This window comes from Ammospiza nelsoni, chromosome 4, assembly GCF_027579445.1.
Source record: "Ammospiza nelsoni isolate bAmmNel1 chromosome 4, bAmmNel1.pri, whole genome shotgun sequence".
NCBI lineage: Eukaryota > Metazoa > Chordata > Aves > Passeriformes > Passerellidae > Ammospiza > Ammospiza nelsoni.
The window spans coordinates 20,934,454-20,952,397 of record NC_080636.1 but is presented as its reverse complement, the minus strand read 5'-3'; the positions used below and the strand labels follow the sequence as shown (position 1 = coordinate 20,952,397).

At 35.2% G+C, this 17,944-nt stretch overlaps 1 protein-coding gene across 2 annotated transcripts in view; it reads right to left on the bottom strand.

The window, feature by feature from the left end:
* Positions 1 to 2,537: 2,537 nt before the first annotated feature.
* The window catches only part of GRK4 (G protein-coupled receptor kinase 4), a 35,261-nt gene continuing 19,854 nt past the window's right edge, over positions 2,538 to 17,944 (bottom strand). For both annotated transcript variants that reach the window (XM_059470361.1, XM_059470362.1), the window contains exons 8-16: positions 17,290 to 17,430; positions 14,835 to 15,025; positions 12,352 to 12,389; positions 9,743 to 9,832; positions 8,979 to 9,187; positions 8,036 to 8,173; positions 7,306 to 7,443; positions 5,044 to 5,166; positions 2,538 to 3,631 (exon numbers count right to left, since the gene is read on the bottom strand). In XM_059470361.1, the coding sequence (XP_059326344.1) occupies positions 3,578 to 3,631; positions 5,044 to 5,166; positions 7,306 to 7,443; positions 8,036 to 8,173; positions 8,979 to 9,187; positions 9,743 to 9,832; positions 12,352 to 12,389; positions 14,835 to 15,025; positions 17,290 to 17,430 (1,122 nt within the window). In that variant the 3' untranslated portion in view covers positions 2,538 to 3,577. The remainder of the gene's footprint in view (positions 3,632 to 5,043; positions 5,167 to 7,305; positions 7,444 to 8,035; positions 8,174 to 8,978; positions 9,188 to 9,742; positions 9,833 to 12,351; positions 12,390 to 14,834; positions 15,026 to 17,289; positions 17,431 to 17,944) is intronic.

The window sequence follows — 17,944 nt, the reverse complement described above, 5'->3', positions numbered from 1 at the left end:
ACACTCTTGTTACAGACATACCACAGGGTTTTTTTCCCTATTTACTATTAGTTTTAAGTGCTCCTTTTTTCAGCTGAGACTGTTCTGTTTTTTTTATAATCCAGAAACAACACCATCTCTATATTTTGAACACACCTCAGGGGGCAGGGAAAAGCTGACACCTTTCTTACTAGAGAAAAACAACCCTGAGGCATGAAGATCCTATTCTTCTGATCACAACATTGAAAAGCATTAAGTAAACCAATAAGACACTGGTACATTGTTTCACAGTTTCTGAATTTTGAGCTAAATAGAGAGGTTTGAGGTACTCACAAGCAAACATGAAGATTTACATACACAAATGCTTGGAAATACACACCACAGGAAAGGAGGGTTGATCTCATGCAAATAACTCCATGGAATTCCATAGGTCTTTCCAAGTCTTGCACCAGTAGAACATTGGATTGTTAGAGCCTTCTAACATATGGGTCTAGAGAATGCTGAATTACAAGAAGTTATGTTGGCTTCCCCCATCCCACTCCAACAGTTTCATGTAGTAAAAGGCTACATAATCTGTCAACACAACCTGCTATTTTCCCCCTTTGTTGTCCCAGTTTTGTCCTAAAAAAATCAAGAGCTAAGTTCATATTAAATATCTTGCACCGTGATATTTTGTTTTCAGGTGTTCTCCCCTCTCCTTAGCCTTTCCCTGCTCTCAAGATGCACCTCCAAGCTCCTTATACTACAGAAAAGGCCTTTAACCAATGCAGTCACCTTAGATTAAACAGCATAACATCTTCCCCTCCATGTACTGTGTAAGGAGACTTATGCTGATTGCTGATCCTTCCAGTTCCTTGTTTTTGCTAATTTTCCAGGGGATTCACATCAGATAAGATGCAGTCATTATTACATGCTTGTATTTCTAGCCAAAAAGGACAAATTTATAGGACAATAATGCCATCTTGAGCCTATTGGGGAAGAACCAATCAACTAACCAAAAAAAACCAAACCCCAAACCCAACGGAATTAGGTCACAATCCTGCAAACATGTACTCACTCAAAACAATTCAATAGTAGTATTCTGAACTTAGTTTAATTCCAAAAGTTTTTTCTTAAGTAAAACTTTATAAAAACAAACAAATTCTCACTTTTTTACAAGGAGTTCCTTTTTCCAAAGAAGCCGACATGTAAATAACCACTTCTTAGGAACAATTTCCCTTTTCTTTTAACCCTCTTTCTTCACAGATTCCTGGAAAATATATGTTAACCCTCAACACTCCAAAACAGAGAAGTGATTTTTAGTTTTTTTTTAAGATTCCTCTCCATCCCATACAGAAAGAAAACTTGAAATACATGATAAATAGACTTTCAGAATTTTTTTTAATCTGTTAAAACCAATTTACTTCACAAAAATTTTTCTTCATCAAAAATATTCAGCTTGTGTCCGTGGTATTCTTGCCCAAATTTCAAGTTGCCCCACACAGACATTAAATCCAGACTGTCACCCTGCATGTCTACTGTTTATACAGTCACCTTTGCCTCAGAACAGCAAGCCTAAGATCTTAAAAATTCAAACCCCTTCATCAGGGAAACAATGACTGCTCCAACCATGTAGGTATTTATAAAACCCTTCTGTTCCTTCTCCATTTTTCCATTCCTCTCTTTTTAGAGTTCTTCTATTGCTGTGGTACAAAATAAAGAGGGTCAGGTCAGACTGCCAGCTCATTGTCTCACACATAATGGTTCTAGCCAACACCCTTACTTCAGATATTTCTGTCAAGTCTCCCATCCCTTCAGTATTACATCAGACCATCTTCCAGTAATTCATTCAAACTCTCTCTCCCTCTGCCAATTTCTCCCTTTGTACTCTCGAAAAGAGTAATTTTGCTGTCTTGTGTGCTGTTTTAGACTGGAGGAAAAATGCACCGAACACACAAGAAAATAGGTCCATTCCTCATTCCTGTGGCACAGTAGCCAAGAGGAACAATTTCAGAGAGACACCAGATGAGCCCCAGCAGGGTTCTGCAACACACTGGTTTTCCAATTTTTTCAAATTCTAATCCATTAAAACTTTGTCTTTAGAGACCAAATACCGTGAATTAAAACCTGATGATGGGCTTGAATATCAAATATATCTTGTGAGTTTCTCAGAAGCAGGTGAAGTTTCTTCCAGTGGGTCTGCAGATCACAAGAGGGACCTTTTTGAGGTGGGGGTGCTATTCAGTTGCTCTGTGTGTACAATACATGTGTGGCCCAGTTGGTGCCCCAATGAATGCATGCACAGTTGAGACAAATCTTGAGAATACAGAACAAAATATGAAACTAAAATCATGTCTCCAACTCCATTATATTTCAAGTATCCAACTCAATTTTGAAAACAGAAGAGGCTCTTAATGAAATGTGCTCTTTAAAGTGACTTTCATACCCAGATGAAGTTTTACTAGAAGTTTACATAATAAAGAGTCTGACCTACAGTAAGTCCAGAAGAATGGAAGTTTGCCTAGCTTTCAAGCAGCTTTTGTCAGTTTAACTAATGGACATCAGGTAAACATAACAAATTTCAATACCAGTTCCATATCTGTATTAAGCAATCATTAAAAACATATTTTAATGTTTCCGTTTTAAAAGGCTATAAAAATACTTACATAATTAAATTCAATACTTAATGCTACCTTGCCCTTCCCCCAGTGGCAGTGATCACTGTCAACCCTAGAACATTGCATATCACAACATAAGCAGAGAGGATGTTAGTAAGAAGAGCCAGGCTTTGTTTTTTAACCCATTATAAAAACATAACATTCTACATGGAGTTAAAAACAACTTCATTTACAGAAAATAAAATAAAACTGTGTCCCCACAGGTAAAAAGAAATAATTTCAGTAAAGACAACAAAGTTTTTAAAATATAGTTATAAAATTTTGGCATAGGTTGACTTGCATGGTTCATGCCAAGAAACTCTATGGAGAGGATGTGTAAGATGGGTAGGAAAGAGAAGATGGGATACTTCAGTTTGAGGATTAAGCTAAATGTTCAAAGTTCTCTTTATACAGAAATACAGAAAGAGATTCTACAGAGCCTGATAATAAAGAGCAATTCCTAATAGCTGGCCACAGTGCACTGAATTCCTTTTATTCTCTTAGCAGTTGCTTGAGAGATACATTAGGTAATAGCACTGCCATGCTGCTGGATAATACCAGAATTATTAAATTTATCAGTACATCAATTTTACTGTTAAGAAAATTGCTAATAAAGATCCTAATGATCAAGAAGAGTTTTACCAGGAGCATACAAAGTCAAGTTACAGTGATGCCATAGATACTATCTCTGTACTTTAAAATCCTTTTAGTATTCCTAGATTCATTCCACTGGGAAAAAAATAATCAAGATAAATCAAATACATACAGAAACACACTCACTCAAATGGCACTCATTGCTTTTTGTACAATTAAGCTTTAGTGAAAATATACATCTTAAAACAAATGAAGTACAAATGTACAAAAATCCTTAAACTCAGATAAAAAATATATATAATACAATTTGCTACAGAGATATAAAACATTTAATGCTTGCTCATCCTTTCTGATGAGCATAAAATGATTTAAAGTCTGGAGGACTCCTGCTCATCATCACTGCAATCAGACTTAAAGCAGACCTGCAAGAGAAGACAAACAGACAACTCAGCTGCAGAACTAATACTATTGTTCATTTGTGTGTTTTATGGGACACAGAAAGGCTGGGGGGGTGGGTATTTTTCCAGCACATTTTACTCCATGCTAAGTAAATGCTTTGGGAAACTCAAAGGAATCCATAACCTCAAACCCAATCTCTTCTTCTAACTTCACAAGACAATTAACTGCAATCCTATTAGTTCAAAACCAACTGAAAACTGTCAAACCATATTCATTTTTTAGGACTTCTTCTCTATACATAGAACCATATCTTGGGACAGTACAAATCCTGCTGATTTTTGGTTTGAAACGACTACAGTAAGACACAAGCTTTAACTTTAGCTATGTGAGAATATTAGTACACTCAGCCATCCCTTCTATTCCATTAGTCAAAATGGGGGGAAAGTGTATTTGAAAAGATGAACTAAAAATGACAGTACTATTATACATTCCATTAGCATTGTACCATTTTAGAAAGGTGAATTGCCAGCTGAAGACAAAAAATTTCTTCATGCAATTTTAATACACGGCCTTGCTGTGGCTACTTAACAATATGCACCTAGCAATTTTAAAATTCCATTTCTGCTTGAAAGCAAAAGTAATTTCTACCCTCTTCACTACTGGAATACACTCAAGCTTCTCAAGATATTTCCTCTCTATGTGCAGGCACACTGAGCAAGCAGAATTCTATATAACATTTTCAACTGCAAACCTTTACAAATAGTCTATTTCTTATATCCTGTAGACAATTACAATACATGATGTGTCTTCTAGGTGGTAAATACTCAATTCTCTGAACAGGAAATTCTTCTACTAAAGAGTAGAAGTCTGTGTGTAAGAAAAGGCTGTGCATTATCAGCTAGGTAAAGATCTATTATGTCATTGTTTTGGTGAAGGCATTAAACTGCCCAAGATATTTTAACATTTGTTTCATGGTGCCTCTCATTTATTTTGGGGATATTTCGACTTATTTACTTATTTATTGGATAGATACCTATTTTTGCATATAAACTTACTTATTTTTGCTTATAAATTTACTTATTACTAGTTTTTACACAGGGCCTCAATTATCTCTGAAGACATGTACACAGGTTTCATTAAAAATGGTAAAATATATAAGAAGCAGGACCCAAATTAACCTCTTTAGCAAAGGTCTAGAGCACAGTTTTTAACAGAACCCAGGTAAGTAGAGGAGGACAGAATGCTGAGGCAGGAAAGCCTCCTGTAGTTATAGGGATTACCATAATTTCTGAACTGTGGTGGAGAGGCAAAGCCATAACAAACCAGATTTCATTGGTTTCACAATGCAGTGAGCAACTTGGTTTTCCTATCACAAATTAATAATAATAAAAAAAGAATGGAAGTTAATTTAATGAAAGAAAATAAATGCCCTTACCTCTCCACTAAAAAGTCTGTGAAAGAAGCCTCTCTTTGGCTTAGGAGACTTCTCTCTGTCTGGCGACACAGTACCATCAGTTTCATATGCATTGATATCTTCAAAGCATCCCGTTTCAATCATCTTTGAAACATATGAAATATAAATGAAATATCCATAAAAGCCTCTCAAACAAGTTCCAGGTTGTTGTTGTTCCCGGGCTGGGTACTCCTAACACTTAAAAATTCATCAGCCAAACTATACCACTGTCTCCAAAAGGAAGCACAAAGCTGACATTGACTCACCTTGTGCACTCAACCAACTAAAGAATAGCAATGAGAGCACTCTCACACAGGTGTCAGGTACTCCCTTGCTTTTTTTGCATTCTTGCCTTTCTTATACTCATGATGCAATAAAGAGAAGCTTTTAGAACCAGAAACAGATTTTCCTTTCAGGTATTCTGTTCATTTTAGAGCAGGCCAGCCGAAAAAAAAAATTATCTCTATGCCCTTGACTGAACTTAATTAATAAACATGACATGGGAGGAAAAAAAAAAGATATAACGAAGATGGGTCTCTGGAGAGAAGCAAAGGATTTTGAAATAATCTTTGTGTGCACAGAAACAAAAGAAATAAAACCACAATTACTGGGTACAGAAAGGACAGCAGGAAGAGTGAATGCCAAAATACAACCAACAGGCAGGGTCAGAAGGGGGGGAGTGGCTAATGGCCAAATCCAGCTGGCATTTACCAGTAAGTGCCACCAGTACACATCTGTCACAGCAGCTGGCAGCCAAAGGAATCACAGAATCACTGGGTTGGAAGAGACCTTCAAGATCATTGAGTCCAATCCAGCCCTAACACCTCAATTAACCATGGCACCAAGTGCCACATCCAGGCTTTTTTTAAGCACATTTAGGGATGGTGACTCCACCACCTCCTCGGGCAGACCATTCCAGTAATTTATCACTCTTTCTGTAAAAAACTTTTTCCTATTATCCAACCTATATTTCCCTTGGTGCAGCTTAAAACTGTGAATATACCTTGTAGAGGGAGAGAGGGCATAAAGAGGAATAAGAAGAAATGCAGCCTGCTTTTGTTGTAAACCAGGACATTGGGTAAATTATGGAATGGTGAGAGAAAGTCTTGAGAGGCAAAAATTTGAGGGAAAGCTCAGTAACATGAATTAAAAGAAAAAAATAAGCACAAATGTACCATGAAATCCGCAGTTCTTCCTTGAAGAACAGGAATTGCCATCACAAGAATTCTACAACTACTTTAACCCTCTCTGCAGGGTTAGTTATTAAGCTGCAGTGCATTTTTTAATGTCTAGATCATATTCTGAGGTTTAGAATTACAACATAGTATAGGAAATACTTCTCTCTCCAAGACTCACTGTTTCTCAGTGAAAGCTCTCTATGTCAAATGATACCTTTTCAAATATCCTTAATGTAATGCAAAAAAACAAAAGGAAAACAGAGGGGAATGTACTTTTTCCTCCAAATTATTCAGAAATTGCTCATCTTTTGTGTTCAAGCTTTAAATAAAATGCAATCATACTGGGAGAGAAATGACATTGGTAGAACTCAAGACAATAGCAATTTCAGAAAGTCACGAATAGATTATAATGGGGACAAGGCATTCATAACAAAACTACAATTTTAAGTAATTGTTACTGAGTGCTCTTGCTGAAACAGTAAATAGATTTGAATTGCATGCAGAGGCAGCAGAATTCTAGTACTCTATGCAGACTACTAGAATATTCATTCACTAGGCACACAAAACAAACTCTTAAGGGAAAGTCTGACTCAACTGATATTGAACTGTTTGTTTTGAAACCTTGAAAAAGGTGAGTCTGCAATTCTGTATTGCTGTCACTTGGATACTCTATTGATACACAGGCTATACACAAACAGCTTGCACTGCACCTATTTGCTTTTGAACACTTGGAATAGCATTCCATCCCTCTCCTGTCAACAGCAATACTGAACAACATGGGACTGAAGAACAAGGAAAGGGTGGTCTTACAGATACTAATACTGTTCTGTAAGCTGTGCCTATGATGACAAGATGCCAGACTTTGTTTATGCAAGTTTACTATAAATCTCAGTTTTTAGCAAGTTTCTTATGTTTTTGGAAAAAAAAATTGTTAAGCCTCTCAGCAAAGAAGTCTAAAGCAGAAATGTCTTTACATCTCCTAGAGAAAATAATTATAATTATATATTTTATTAAATATTCTATACTGCTGTACTAAAGAAATAATCTTTTATGAAATGTGCATTACCTCATTTTGCCAAGGGATTGAGACACAACCCGTCACAAATTTGGAATAGAAGTCATCATCTGTGGTATCCAGGTTCACTCCTTTCACTGTTGAGAACTGCTCAATGTCCAGGACATCTTTACAATAAACTGCACGTGGCTGCAGTACAAGACAAGATTACTTCATTAAAGTTTTGGATCTGGGGACTTTTAGTTTGGTTTTATTTTCTCTAGATGAGCAAAAGAGAGCAAAATGTCTGCAATTTTACATTTCACACTGCTGATCAGCAAATTACATTATTCTATGGAACAGAAATACAAAGATGCTCTTCATAAGTAACCTGAGCAATTCTATCCATCCTGCAAGTAAGAGAAAAGAAATATCAAAGCCAGAAGCAGCTTGTTTGGATCTCAGTGATTATCATAATTCACTCATCTTCTGTCACCTTTCTTTCAACTCTGGAATATTTTCTTCAAAGCTATTCCTCATTTCTTCTGCATCTGAGCAATGGAAGGGGACTTTTATGGGGTAAGAAATCAGCTACAAAGCTCCCTAGGGAAATACCACTATTGTAAATTGTTTTGTGATCTCAGATGAAACACAACAATTAGTTATCATCAATAGCAACAATGGCATTCTCCTACCAGTGTAACTAACTTTAAAGGTTTCTCTGGAGTTCATATGACTGCTAACAGAATTATGACAGTTCTTCCCTTTTTAGATACTAATCAAATCTGTCTCACCTACTTACATCTGGCAAGAATGGAGGTTCTAACATGTTAGCTTCCAGCCTCTTGAAGTTGATGTTCTTGAAAATAGGATGTTGCTTTACAACAGCAGCTCCTCCTTCAGTGCAGCCCAGTCGTTCCCCTGGATTTTTAGCAAGTAACTGCAGATACATGGAAAAAAGCTGATCCATGATATAATCCCACAACTAAAAAAAATATAATCTACATACAATGTCTTTCAATCAGTTTATTTTGCTACTTGGGCTCTTATTAAGTAAATTTATCATGTATCAATTGGAACTATACCTGGAAACCCAAACAACAACATTCTGGGAACAAATATATTTTCAACAGACAAAAGAACGCCTCAAAGCACATTATTTGAAGATTATGCCCAAAGCTATATGAAAATATTTTAATTGATGTCATATTAAGAAGACTTGACAGTACAGACTTTGCAGTAGGCTTTCCTTTCAGGAAAGAGACTTCTATTTTTTCCTATGGGCTTAAGTAATGCATATATCTTGCATTAAATAGTACAGAAAACTTGTGAAGCTTTCTGTATAAATTTAAGAAGAAGCAAGATAGAAAAAAAAATTGTCTTGTAGATAACGTTTTATGTGAAGAAACCGTTGTACTACTCAGCCACTTGTTCCTATGCAGTATCCTATTTGAGCATGCTATTGCACTCCATCTACAATAACAAGTGGTCGAAGCAGTACTAGACCATTTCATTCATGTGATGAATAATTAATTTATGCAGCTTTCCTTCATCTTAAGAAAAGTTCTGAATTCTTGAAGTTTGATAACTGAACAGCTCATGAACAATCACAAACTTTCATATGAACTAAAGGAAGGTTTAGGAAATCCCGTTCCGAAAATTTTTCAAGATTTTAAAATAAAGTAGTTGGTCTCTTTAAAAGGATTAGAAATTTAATTTCCAAACCTCTATGTCTCTTCACCCACCATCCTGCAGATGGATTTTGCCTCCTCTGAAAACTTGTCTGAGTATGTTTCCTGGTCCTCCTTTACTCTGCGGTCAATCTCATCGCGTTTAACTCTTTCCTTGTGCTTCCTGAATGGAGACTGCCCTTCAATCATCTCATAAATCAAACAGCCAAGGCCCCACCAATCCGGACTGAATGTATACTTCTCGTTTTTGAGCACTTCTGGAGCTACAAAGCAAAAACAAACACACACCCACATCATTTCACTTTAAATTGACTAATTGTGTGTATTGGAAAAACTCTCAGGTACTCTCTCTGGGCCCTGTGCAGACATGTTTGTGTGACTCTTCTGTACTTTGAAGAAACTTTCATTTCTACAGTGAGAACTCTGTTTATATTCAAGAGAAAAACTTAATTTCTTGAATGCTTAAAACCAGTATTCTTTAGAGAATGGAAAAAAAAAACCCTGAGAATGAAGTTTTCCAAAGCATGGAAAGAAATGTACTGTCACAGTAATTTCTCTGTTTACCTGTGACCATAAATCTCTTTGAATCCCAGAAAAAAATTAGGTGCTTTGTTAAAGTTCTGCCTAAAGCTGGAATTTTCATTTAAGTTTTCAAGTTTATCAGTAGGCTTACAATTAAGTAACATCTACAAATGCATATTTTAACCTTTCTTCTTCCCATAACATGTCTAGTAACTAATCCAGGTCCAATACAGTTCTTAAATTCACAGAAGCAAATTTTCTGGTAAAATGTAACTAGCAAAGGATGCTTTACATACCCATGTAACCAACAGTCCCAACACGTCCTCGGACAGTTTCACCTTCTGGAATCTGCACAGCCAATCCAAGATCTGAAATCCTGATATGTCCTATTTATGTTAAAATAAATTATACATAGTCAGCCAATTAATGAAGTAAAATAATGAAGTACTATCACTTTTAAAACAAAAAATTTCTATTGCACATCTCATAAAAAACCCCACTGCAAAGTATCAAAAGATTCATATAGCCCTAAGTTTATTTAACTTAACTTGAAAAGAGTGTTTTATTCAGCTCCTCCTTAAAAATGTGCAGAAAGAGAGGCACAGATATAACTGATTTTCTGAAGGTCAGACAAAAATAATTTGCTCTTAAGCACTCTAATTCCTAGCTTTGGCATAGGCTGCTGTTCTTGGACAAAGAGAAATGCTCATTTCAGATTCTGCATCTATGCATCAGACACTTGTGGTTTTCCATTCTGCATACCCACCACAAGCCCTTAGCTTTCTGACTTCTTAGTAAAACTTCAAAATTAATTTATTCCAAATGTGAGAAAACTGTAGCCTGTACTGAGAGAGCTCTTTTTCATGTAATGAAGTACCCCAATAATGCCAAACATGAGTACTTGGAATTGCTATCCCCACTCCCACCCCAAACCAAGAGCAGCCCAGTCAATAATCCACTCAGAATTATTTATATAGTAACATGTCAGTTCAATTCGGGGATTTCCTCTTCTCATAAGTCACTCCTAAGTGGAAAACAGCTTTTATTGCACTTTATCAGCCAAATGTCTCAAGCTGATGACCTTCCCCTATCACACACGGCCTTTAGAGCTGTACCTCTAACAGAAATCATCTGGCAATGGACTGGTTTGTCATGCACTGCTCAGTGGGGAACCAGTCCAAGCAGGGCAATGGGAATAAATCCACCCCACTCTCCCTTACATTCCCATGGATATTCCCATTCTTTGTTGGATAGACTCCTGAACTGTTTCAAGCACATTCAAGCCATTTCAAGGCAAGAACTGTATTGACATTTTAATGTAAAAACACATAAGGTACTTTCTCAATAAAAATGTAAAAGTCTAGACAGAAGAAAGGACAATTACATTTCCAATTCAATTCTGAAACAATTTTGTAGAAAGATTTGTGGCAAAAATGAAAAAAAAGAGCAAAACTCACACTTATTTCTAATACTGGTTATAAGGACAGGGATACTATTTACAGAAACACCACAGACTCACAGAATGATTCAGGCTGGAAGGGATTTCAGAAGGTCTCTAATAACACCTTCTGAGCAAGCAGGCAGCCCAAAGTGTCCCAGGCTTTTAAAATACTTATTTAGAAAGCCTCCAAGAGTGGACACTGCATCACCTCTCTGGGTAGCCCATTCCAATGCCCAATTAACCTTTGTGCATACATGCTGTGGCATTCAAAAAGCTCTACAGCATCAATATTAGTCAACAGCACATTAAGTTCTTATGTACATGTGTTAGATAATCAGGGGATGGAGAGAGAGAGAGAGAGAGAGAGAGAGAGAGGAGAAAGTCAAGTTCCATTTTATATACTGGTTGGAAATAAAGTAAATAAAGTAATGCTCTGGAGCAGCAAATGCTATTTTAAATACATTCAGATGCTCTTGTATTCCCTGACATCTGATGAACTCCTTTTCAAGTGCAAGATCTGAGCTCCTGAAGAGATTTTCTAATTAGTCTCCTGTGCTCTCTGGAACTAGATCAAAATATCCCTGGCAGAGAGGAAGCATTCTAGTGCAGTCCTGCAAGGCTACATTTTTCCTCAAAGAACCCTTCAGCTTTTCTAAGACATTGCTGGAGAGAAAAATTAAAGAATGCATTTGATGTCTAGCAAAGCTTTAGCTCTTGGAAAGTGACTTCTCTCAAGCATTATCTTTTTTGAAAATTATCAGTCAGAACATGCTGACTTTAAAAAAAATTGTGTGCTAATGACTTCAAAAACAGTTTTTCCTCAACTAAAATGCTCAGCAGTTGCAAGAACAAACTTGTAATATTAATCCACAGCTTAGAAGAGAATTCCTGCACATGTTCCACAGTCAATTCAAAAGATTCTGGTAATGACTTGCATACAAAGTCATTAAAGAGAATTAATTTGGCTTTTGACAAACAAAGGACTACAAACAGTTCTTCATGTTGTTTGTACTTCCTTGATCCCGTCCAGCCACATATGCATCAGAGACCATCAGACCTCTCTTAGTCAAAATGTTAAAACAGAAATACTTCAGATTTATCCCACTGTCTAAACAATCTGGTTTACTAAGTAAAATTCTGCCCCCCTCATCTAACAAATCATGTTTCCATAATTGAAGAAAAGACAAACAAAACAAATCCATGTAAAAATTTTAGTGATATTAAATCAAGAGGAGGGGGAAAATGAGGAGCAAAAGGGAAAAACTAGCCATTTGAAGGTAGAATATTGACCCTTCATAAATATTAATGGTTGACTCCCAAAGTTTTCCCCTGCTTTCTAAAAAGCAAGGCAGTATTGTCTTTGCTAAATTAAGATTCACCAATGAAGTCTCTTTTGTTATATATTTCTGGCTTGGTATTAGAGGTATAATTCCTGATTTCAAATTAATTTTCATTTTTACTCACCACAGTCATCAAGAAGTATATTCTCAGGCTTCAAGTCTCTACAAATTAAACATCAGAAATGTGAATTAAGCAAAGACAAAACTATAAGCCCTCAAATGCAACAGATTCAACAGAAAACAACTTGGTTCTGACTGAAGCAATTTTTCCAGTTCCACCTATAAACAAAAAAAATCTGTGAAGCTGATGACCTATAATACAAATAGTTTAACCAGAGAACTAGATCCACTGTCCCTGAACTCTTTAATCCTCTTTAATTGACATTACCATAACTATTTAATTTATATTAACAAAGGCAACACAACACTAAAGTCCTGATATAAAGAACCAGTATTTACACCCAAATTTGTGTTCATAAGTGAAAAGCATTTCTCCTGAGGAATATCAGCTTGACAGTGGTAAAATACAAGTGTTTGCTGCAGTTTGATGCTGACCCCTTGCTATATTTCATCTCCAGGCATCAGAATATCAACAAAGAGTAATAATCCCAAGACTAAGCACAGGCTTAATATCATTCATTCAAACTCAATTTCTTTAATTTGGCCATGCAACTTTAAAGCTTCCTAGACACTTCACCTAGTTAAGATTCTTTGCAATAACTTTCTAGAAGTTTCCTATTACTTTTCTGTAAACATCAAAGTTTCACAAACAACATTTTTTAACTATTAAATGATAGCAAGACTCAGGAAATACTAAAAGGGCAATAAATTCAGCATTGCAATTTTGCATCTTGTGCATTTTTACTTTGAGAACAAAAGAAAATATTGAATGGAATGTTTGAATTTTTCCCTGCTCAAGGAAAATTTGGGGAGTCATTCAAGCTGAATCAGAAGTTTTGCTAGGATTTATCCCTAGCAGATTCTCCTGAAGATACACATACATATATATATATATGCATGAAAATTTGTATAAAATGTATAATGTACATTATTATTTATAATAGTGCACTAAACATTGTTATAATATATATTGTTAATTTTTAATGGTTATTTTTTATATGTGTGTAATTGTGGTATGTATCAGTAAGCATGTGGACTGAGATGGTCTCTTAGATTTATTCCACCATAAATATAAGCCAGAAATAGACACATAAAACCCAGTAGTTGGCTAAAGAATCAGCTATTGAAATAGATTCTTAAAAACAATATGTATCTATACATATATACATACAGTTGTGACAAGAAGAAGAATCTGAATAACATAAAAGAAAAAAATTTAGGAAGAATGACTCTAGAGTTGCCATTCTAAATGAGAGAAAACTGTTCACCAAAAAATCTAAGTAGGGTTTTTCCCCCCACATATTGGTTAATTGATGTTCTGTAATATGCGTATTCATGGTAAAGTTTCATTATCTTATGATATTAACTATATACAAAAGTCATAAAGATGCTCTGCTTCTCATGGTTTTAAGTCTCAACAATCCTGATAATGTTAATAAATGGATATTAAATATGAGATTACAATAGCAGAGAAACCAGGAGAGATCAGAGGTAAAAAAACTGAAGAACAGTAGGATTTAACATAAGTGTTTGAAAGTTGTTTTGTGGGCAAACAGCTAACAAGTTGGGCCTAAACACGGGGCTGTGGTTTGGGCTCTTTTGTTTCATTTGGGCTTTTTTTGTTATTTTGTATTTTAAACAATCAGTTTTGTTTTCATTTGAACAATGTAAAATGACCTACTTGTAGCTGATGAAATGTCTCACCCCTGCTTCCCTCCTATGTGTATGCCAAAACACAGTGTGTAATATTGCAAGACTGGCCAAATTCTCTAGGGAACCACATCCAACCACCAGCATAAACCTGATTCACTCTGCTTCTGCCACTTCCCACTCTGTGTGTCTGTGTGTGGGACACCTGGTGTTACACAGCACAAGTACAAGGAAAGCATTCTTGGTCCACCACTAAGTTTGTTTGCTTGTTCTGTAACATTAATGCATACCAGGGGTTAAATGATGTATGTACAGAGACAAAACAGAGCATTAAAAGCATACAATCTCAATTGCAATGCATAAAGCTTCTGATAGTTTCATTAATTCAAAGGCAATAATAATTTTATTGGAGGAATCTGAAACTAAAACAGAAGAAGGAGCTTTTCACATGGGCTATGACTATCCTGTTACCTTTGGGAGTGTAACATGCAATGCAGCCAGGGACTTCTAGAGTGTGAATTACTTTAGAGTGGGCAGGAATAAAATGCCATACTCCTAAAACTTATGCATTAAAATTATAAATTAATTTGCTTTGTAAATCATAGTTTAATTTCATTTTATACTGTTTTAAAATATATCAAGCATCAAGACTTAAATCAACAGCAAGAAGACATAAGACATATATTCCTAGGGATATGCCATGAAAAGGGCAACTAAGTTTTTTTTTTATTCTTTTCCTACAAAATTAAAATACAAACTTGTTTCAGTAGAAAACAATTAATATGTTCAACATTGAAGAGATGTGGAAAAGTACAAGTAAGTGTAGATGACACTCACCTGTAAACAATTCTCTCCCTTTGCAAATCCTCCAGACCACAGCACAGTTCTGCAGCATAGAAAATAGCCCTTTCTTCATCAAAGCCAGGATTTCCCATGTTATATATGTGAAACTTCAGATCCCCTCCATTCATTATGGTTAACACTAAACACAGGGCATCTTTTGTCTCATATGTATAGGATAAACTAACCTAAAAATGGGCATAGTGAGAACACAACCATTAATCATTCATAAACCCCAAAACAATTCACATATCTTTTTTCCAATACAATCAACTTATGTATCCTTTTTTAAGGCAAAAAGAACAAGTGGAAAATCATTCCTGCAGAGTACTGGTAGACACAAAGGAATTCAGACTAATTTGCCTGTGTACACAAACCAGACACACAACTCAAAAGCTTAGTGGCAGATCTGTTCAGATACCCAGAAAATACATTTATTGATGATGCCCCTCAGCTGCATGCTACCTGTATTACTCTTTGTCCAGGCAGCATGAGCATATTCCTGATTTTATTAATATCTCATGAATTATGCACTGCCAAACCATCTTCCTGAACTACGAGACTCAAAACTGCCCTAGAGGAACTCAAATTATTTTAAATCAAATGTGTAGTTTCTATTTCTACCCCTGCCTCCCCCCAGGTAACTGCATATTTCCCTCATTTAGAACTTGCCAACAGTAAAGACTCAGTACAACTCCTTACAATCTTTCTTCTCACTGTACTTGAAATGTGGTGCTGATAGGCAAGGACAAAGCACCACATTTTTTTCAGGTTTTAGGTAAAAGATTTTAAAGTGCATTTAAAGTTTTAAAGTAAACTTGTGAAATAAAACAAAACCCTCCCCACTTAACACAATGTAATATACCACAAAATTTAACTGCTTAAGTTACAAATTCATTTGCAATAAAAAAAGTTATGCTATGCAAATGATCATCTGGTAGGATCTTCAAAATTACCTACCTTGTACGAAGGGCAATGGAATTCAAACATACTTAGCTTACATTAGGTAAACTAGCTAGGTAAAAAAAAAAGTAGGGTGGGTTTTTTTTAAACTCAAAACATTTATTTTAAATGTGTACAAGTAATGATTGTTTTAATTCAGTAACAGAACCAAACTCTTCCTTCAGAAGTATAAATACAATACTAAATAATAAAACTAAATAAATACAGAAATCAGCTACTCAAATCAGCTACTCAAGGCATAGCTTCCCATTTGGTGGTTTTAACTGCTGTGTCCAGCTATTTATGACTGTACTTGTGACAGAGGCATGACAAGTTATCTGCCCACTTCAAAACCAGCATTACTGCAAATGCTAGACCTAGATCTTCTCTGTTGCATAAAAACCACCATTGGATAGCAAGAAGAAAATAACTCATCCTCAATTTTATAAAGCAATTTCAAATTCAACATGGATCAATTATTGATTTACAGTGTTTACATATGCTGAAAAAAATGTTACTCAAAAATAGAAGTTTCACTGTTTTAATAATTTATGGATCAAGTCAGGTACTCCCTGGATTCAGTTTCAATCAATTTAAGCACAGAAGCCTTGTGCAAAAATAACATTAGCATATTTATACAAAACCATAATTTACAATAGTTTAAAATATTAATGTCTCTGGCCAGCAAGTTCTTAATTTTTCTTGTAGCTGGCAGTATTCTACAGTGGTTTTTCTAATACATAAAACTTATCAGAAAATGCATACATACATGTTTTATACATATATATTTATAAATAACTTTCACTACCCTCTAAAACAAGTACTTTAAAATCCTCTGAACAGCAATACAAAATTTATAAGTAAATGGATTTCAAACCAAAGCAAAGTGTATTTGAAATTAACATTTAAATGACATTTCAATTAAAAAGTAAACATTACCTGGGGAAAGTTTTACTTGGTGTATCTTTGAACATTTTAACTTATGCTGCTTAGTAATTAGAGCTACTAACAGAGCATAATTTACATAAGTTACAAATGCTTAGGTATTAAAACTAAGATTTCCATTACATGGAAATTCCATTAAAAAGTTAATTGTTTCACATCCAAGATACTGCTTTAAGCCTTGGTACACAGCAAAGCAATATAACCTGAATCAATACAGGATTAAAATGTCATGTTTGTCTTAAAATATATTAGCAATGGAGTAACAAATGCTATGAAAATACCTCAGGATATAAAATTAAGCAGAGGACAAAGATTCAGTGGCATCAGCATGCTCAAACCCTGCCTTAATGTTCTGGCTGTCAGAAATAAAGCAGGTGGACCAAAAATAATCCTTGTGCACTGAACTATTCCCAATCACATACAAAATGTATTTATTATTGTATCAATAATTCCTCTCATGCACTCCTTAAATCAATTTTAAAAAGAGTTTTGTGCCCACAAGTTCCTGGAAGAGATAAATGAAGCAAACAAGATAAATTTCTGAAAATAGAAAGTAGATACTTACTACAAACCTACTATTCACTTTTTCTAGAATTCTTTTTTCATTTAGAGCCATTGATTCCCCTTTCCTCTTCTTTATTCTCTTTTTTTCTAGCTTTTTGCAAGCATACATTTTTCCTGTTGCCCGTACTTGACAGGCACACACCTACAAAAAGAAGGATAGTGTGTCAGAGATGCTTGAGGCTTTTTAGATAAATTTAACTTTCTTTTCAACCTCTTTAATGCTGTCAGAAAATTATAGTCTGTAAGTATCAGAGCCGTTGCTCATTAAACTTTAAAGGTTCACAAAAACTGTAACAGAAGTAGAAAAAGTGATTATACAGAGGCAAGTTCATTTCTTTGGGGGTTAAATAGTTTAGCAAAACTGTGGATCCTGTGTTAGTGAAACAAGTGACTACAGTAACAGTGCTAAGCGTCCTAGGATGTGTCAAGGACAAATATTCATATCACAATAAACCAGGAGAAAGATAATGGTAATTTAGTTGCACTCTCCTTCCATATAGGGCACTGGTTAAAATATGTACAGAGGCAGTTCAATAAATTATAAACAGAATTATTAAAATCTATAGATTTTAAATTAGGTTCATGAATATTCTACATAATTAGCAAATTGCAACTAAATTCTCATTTCCAAATGACATTTCTAAATAGAAGTGACT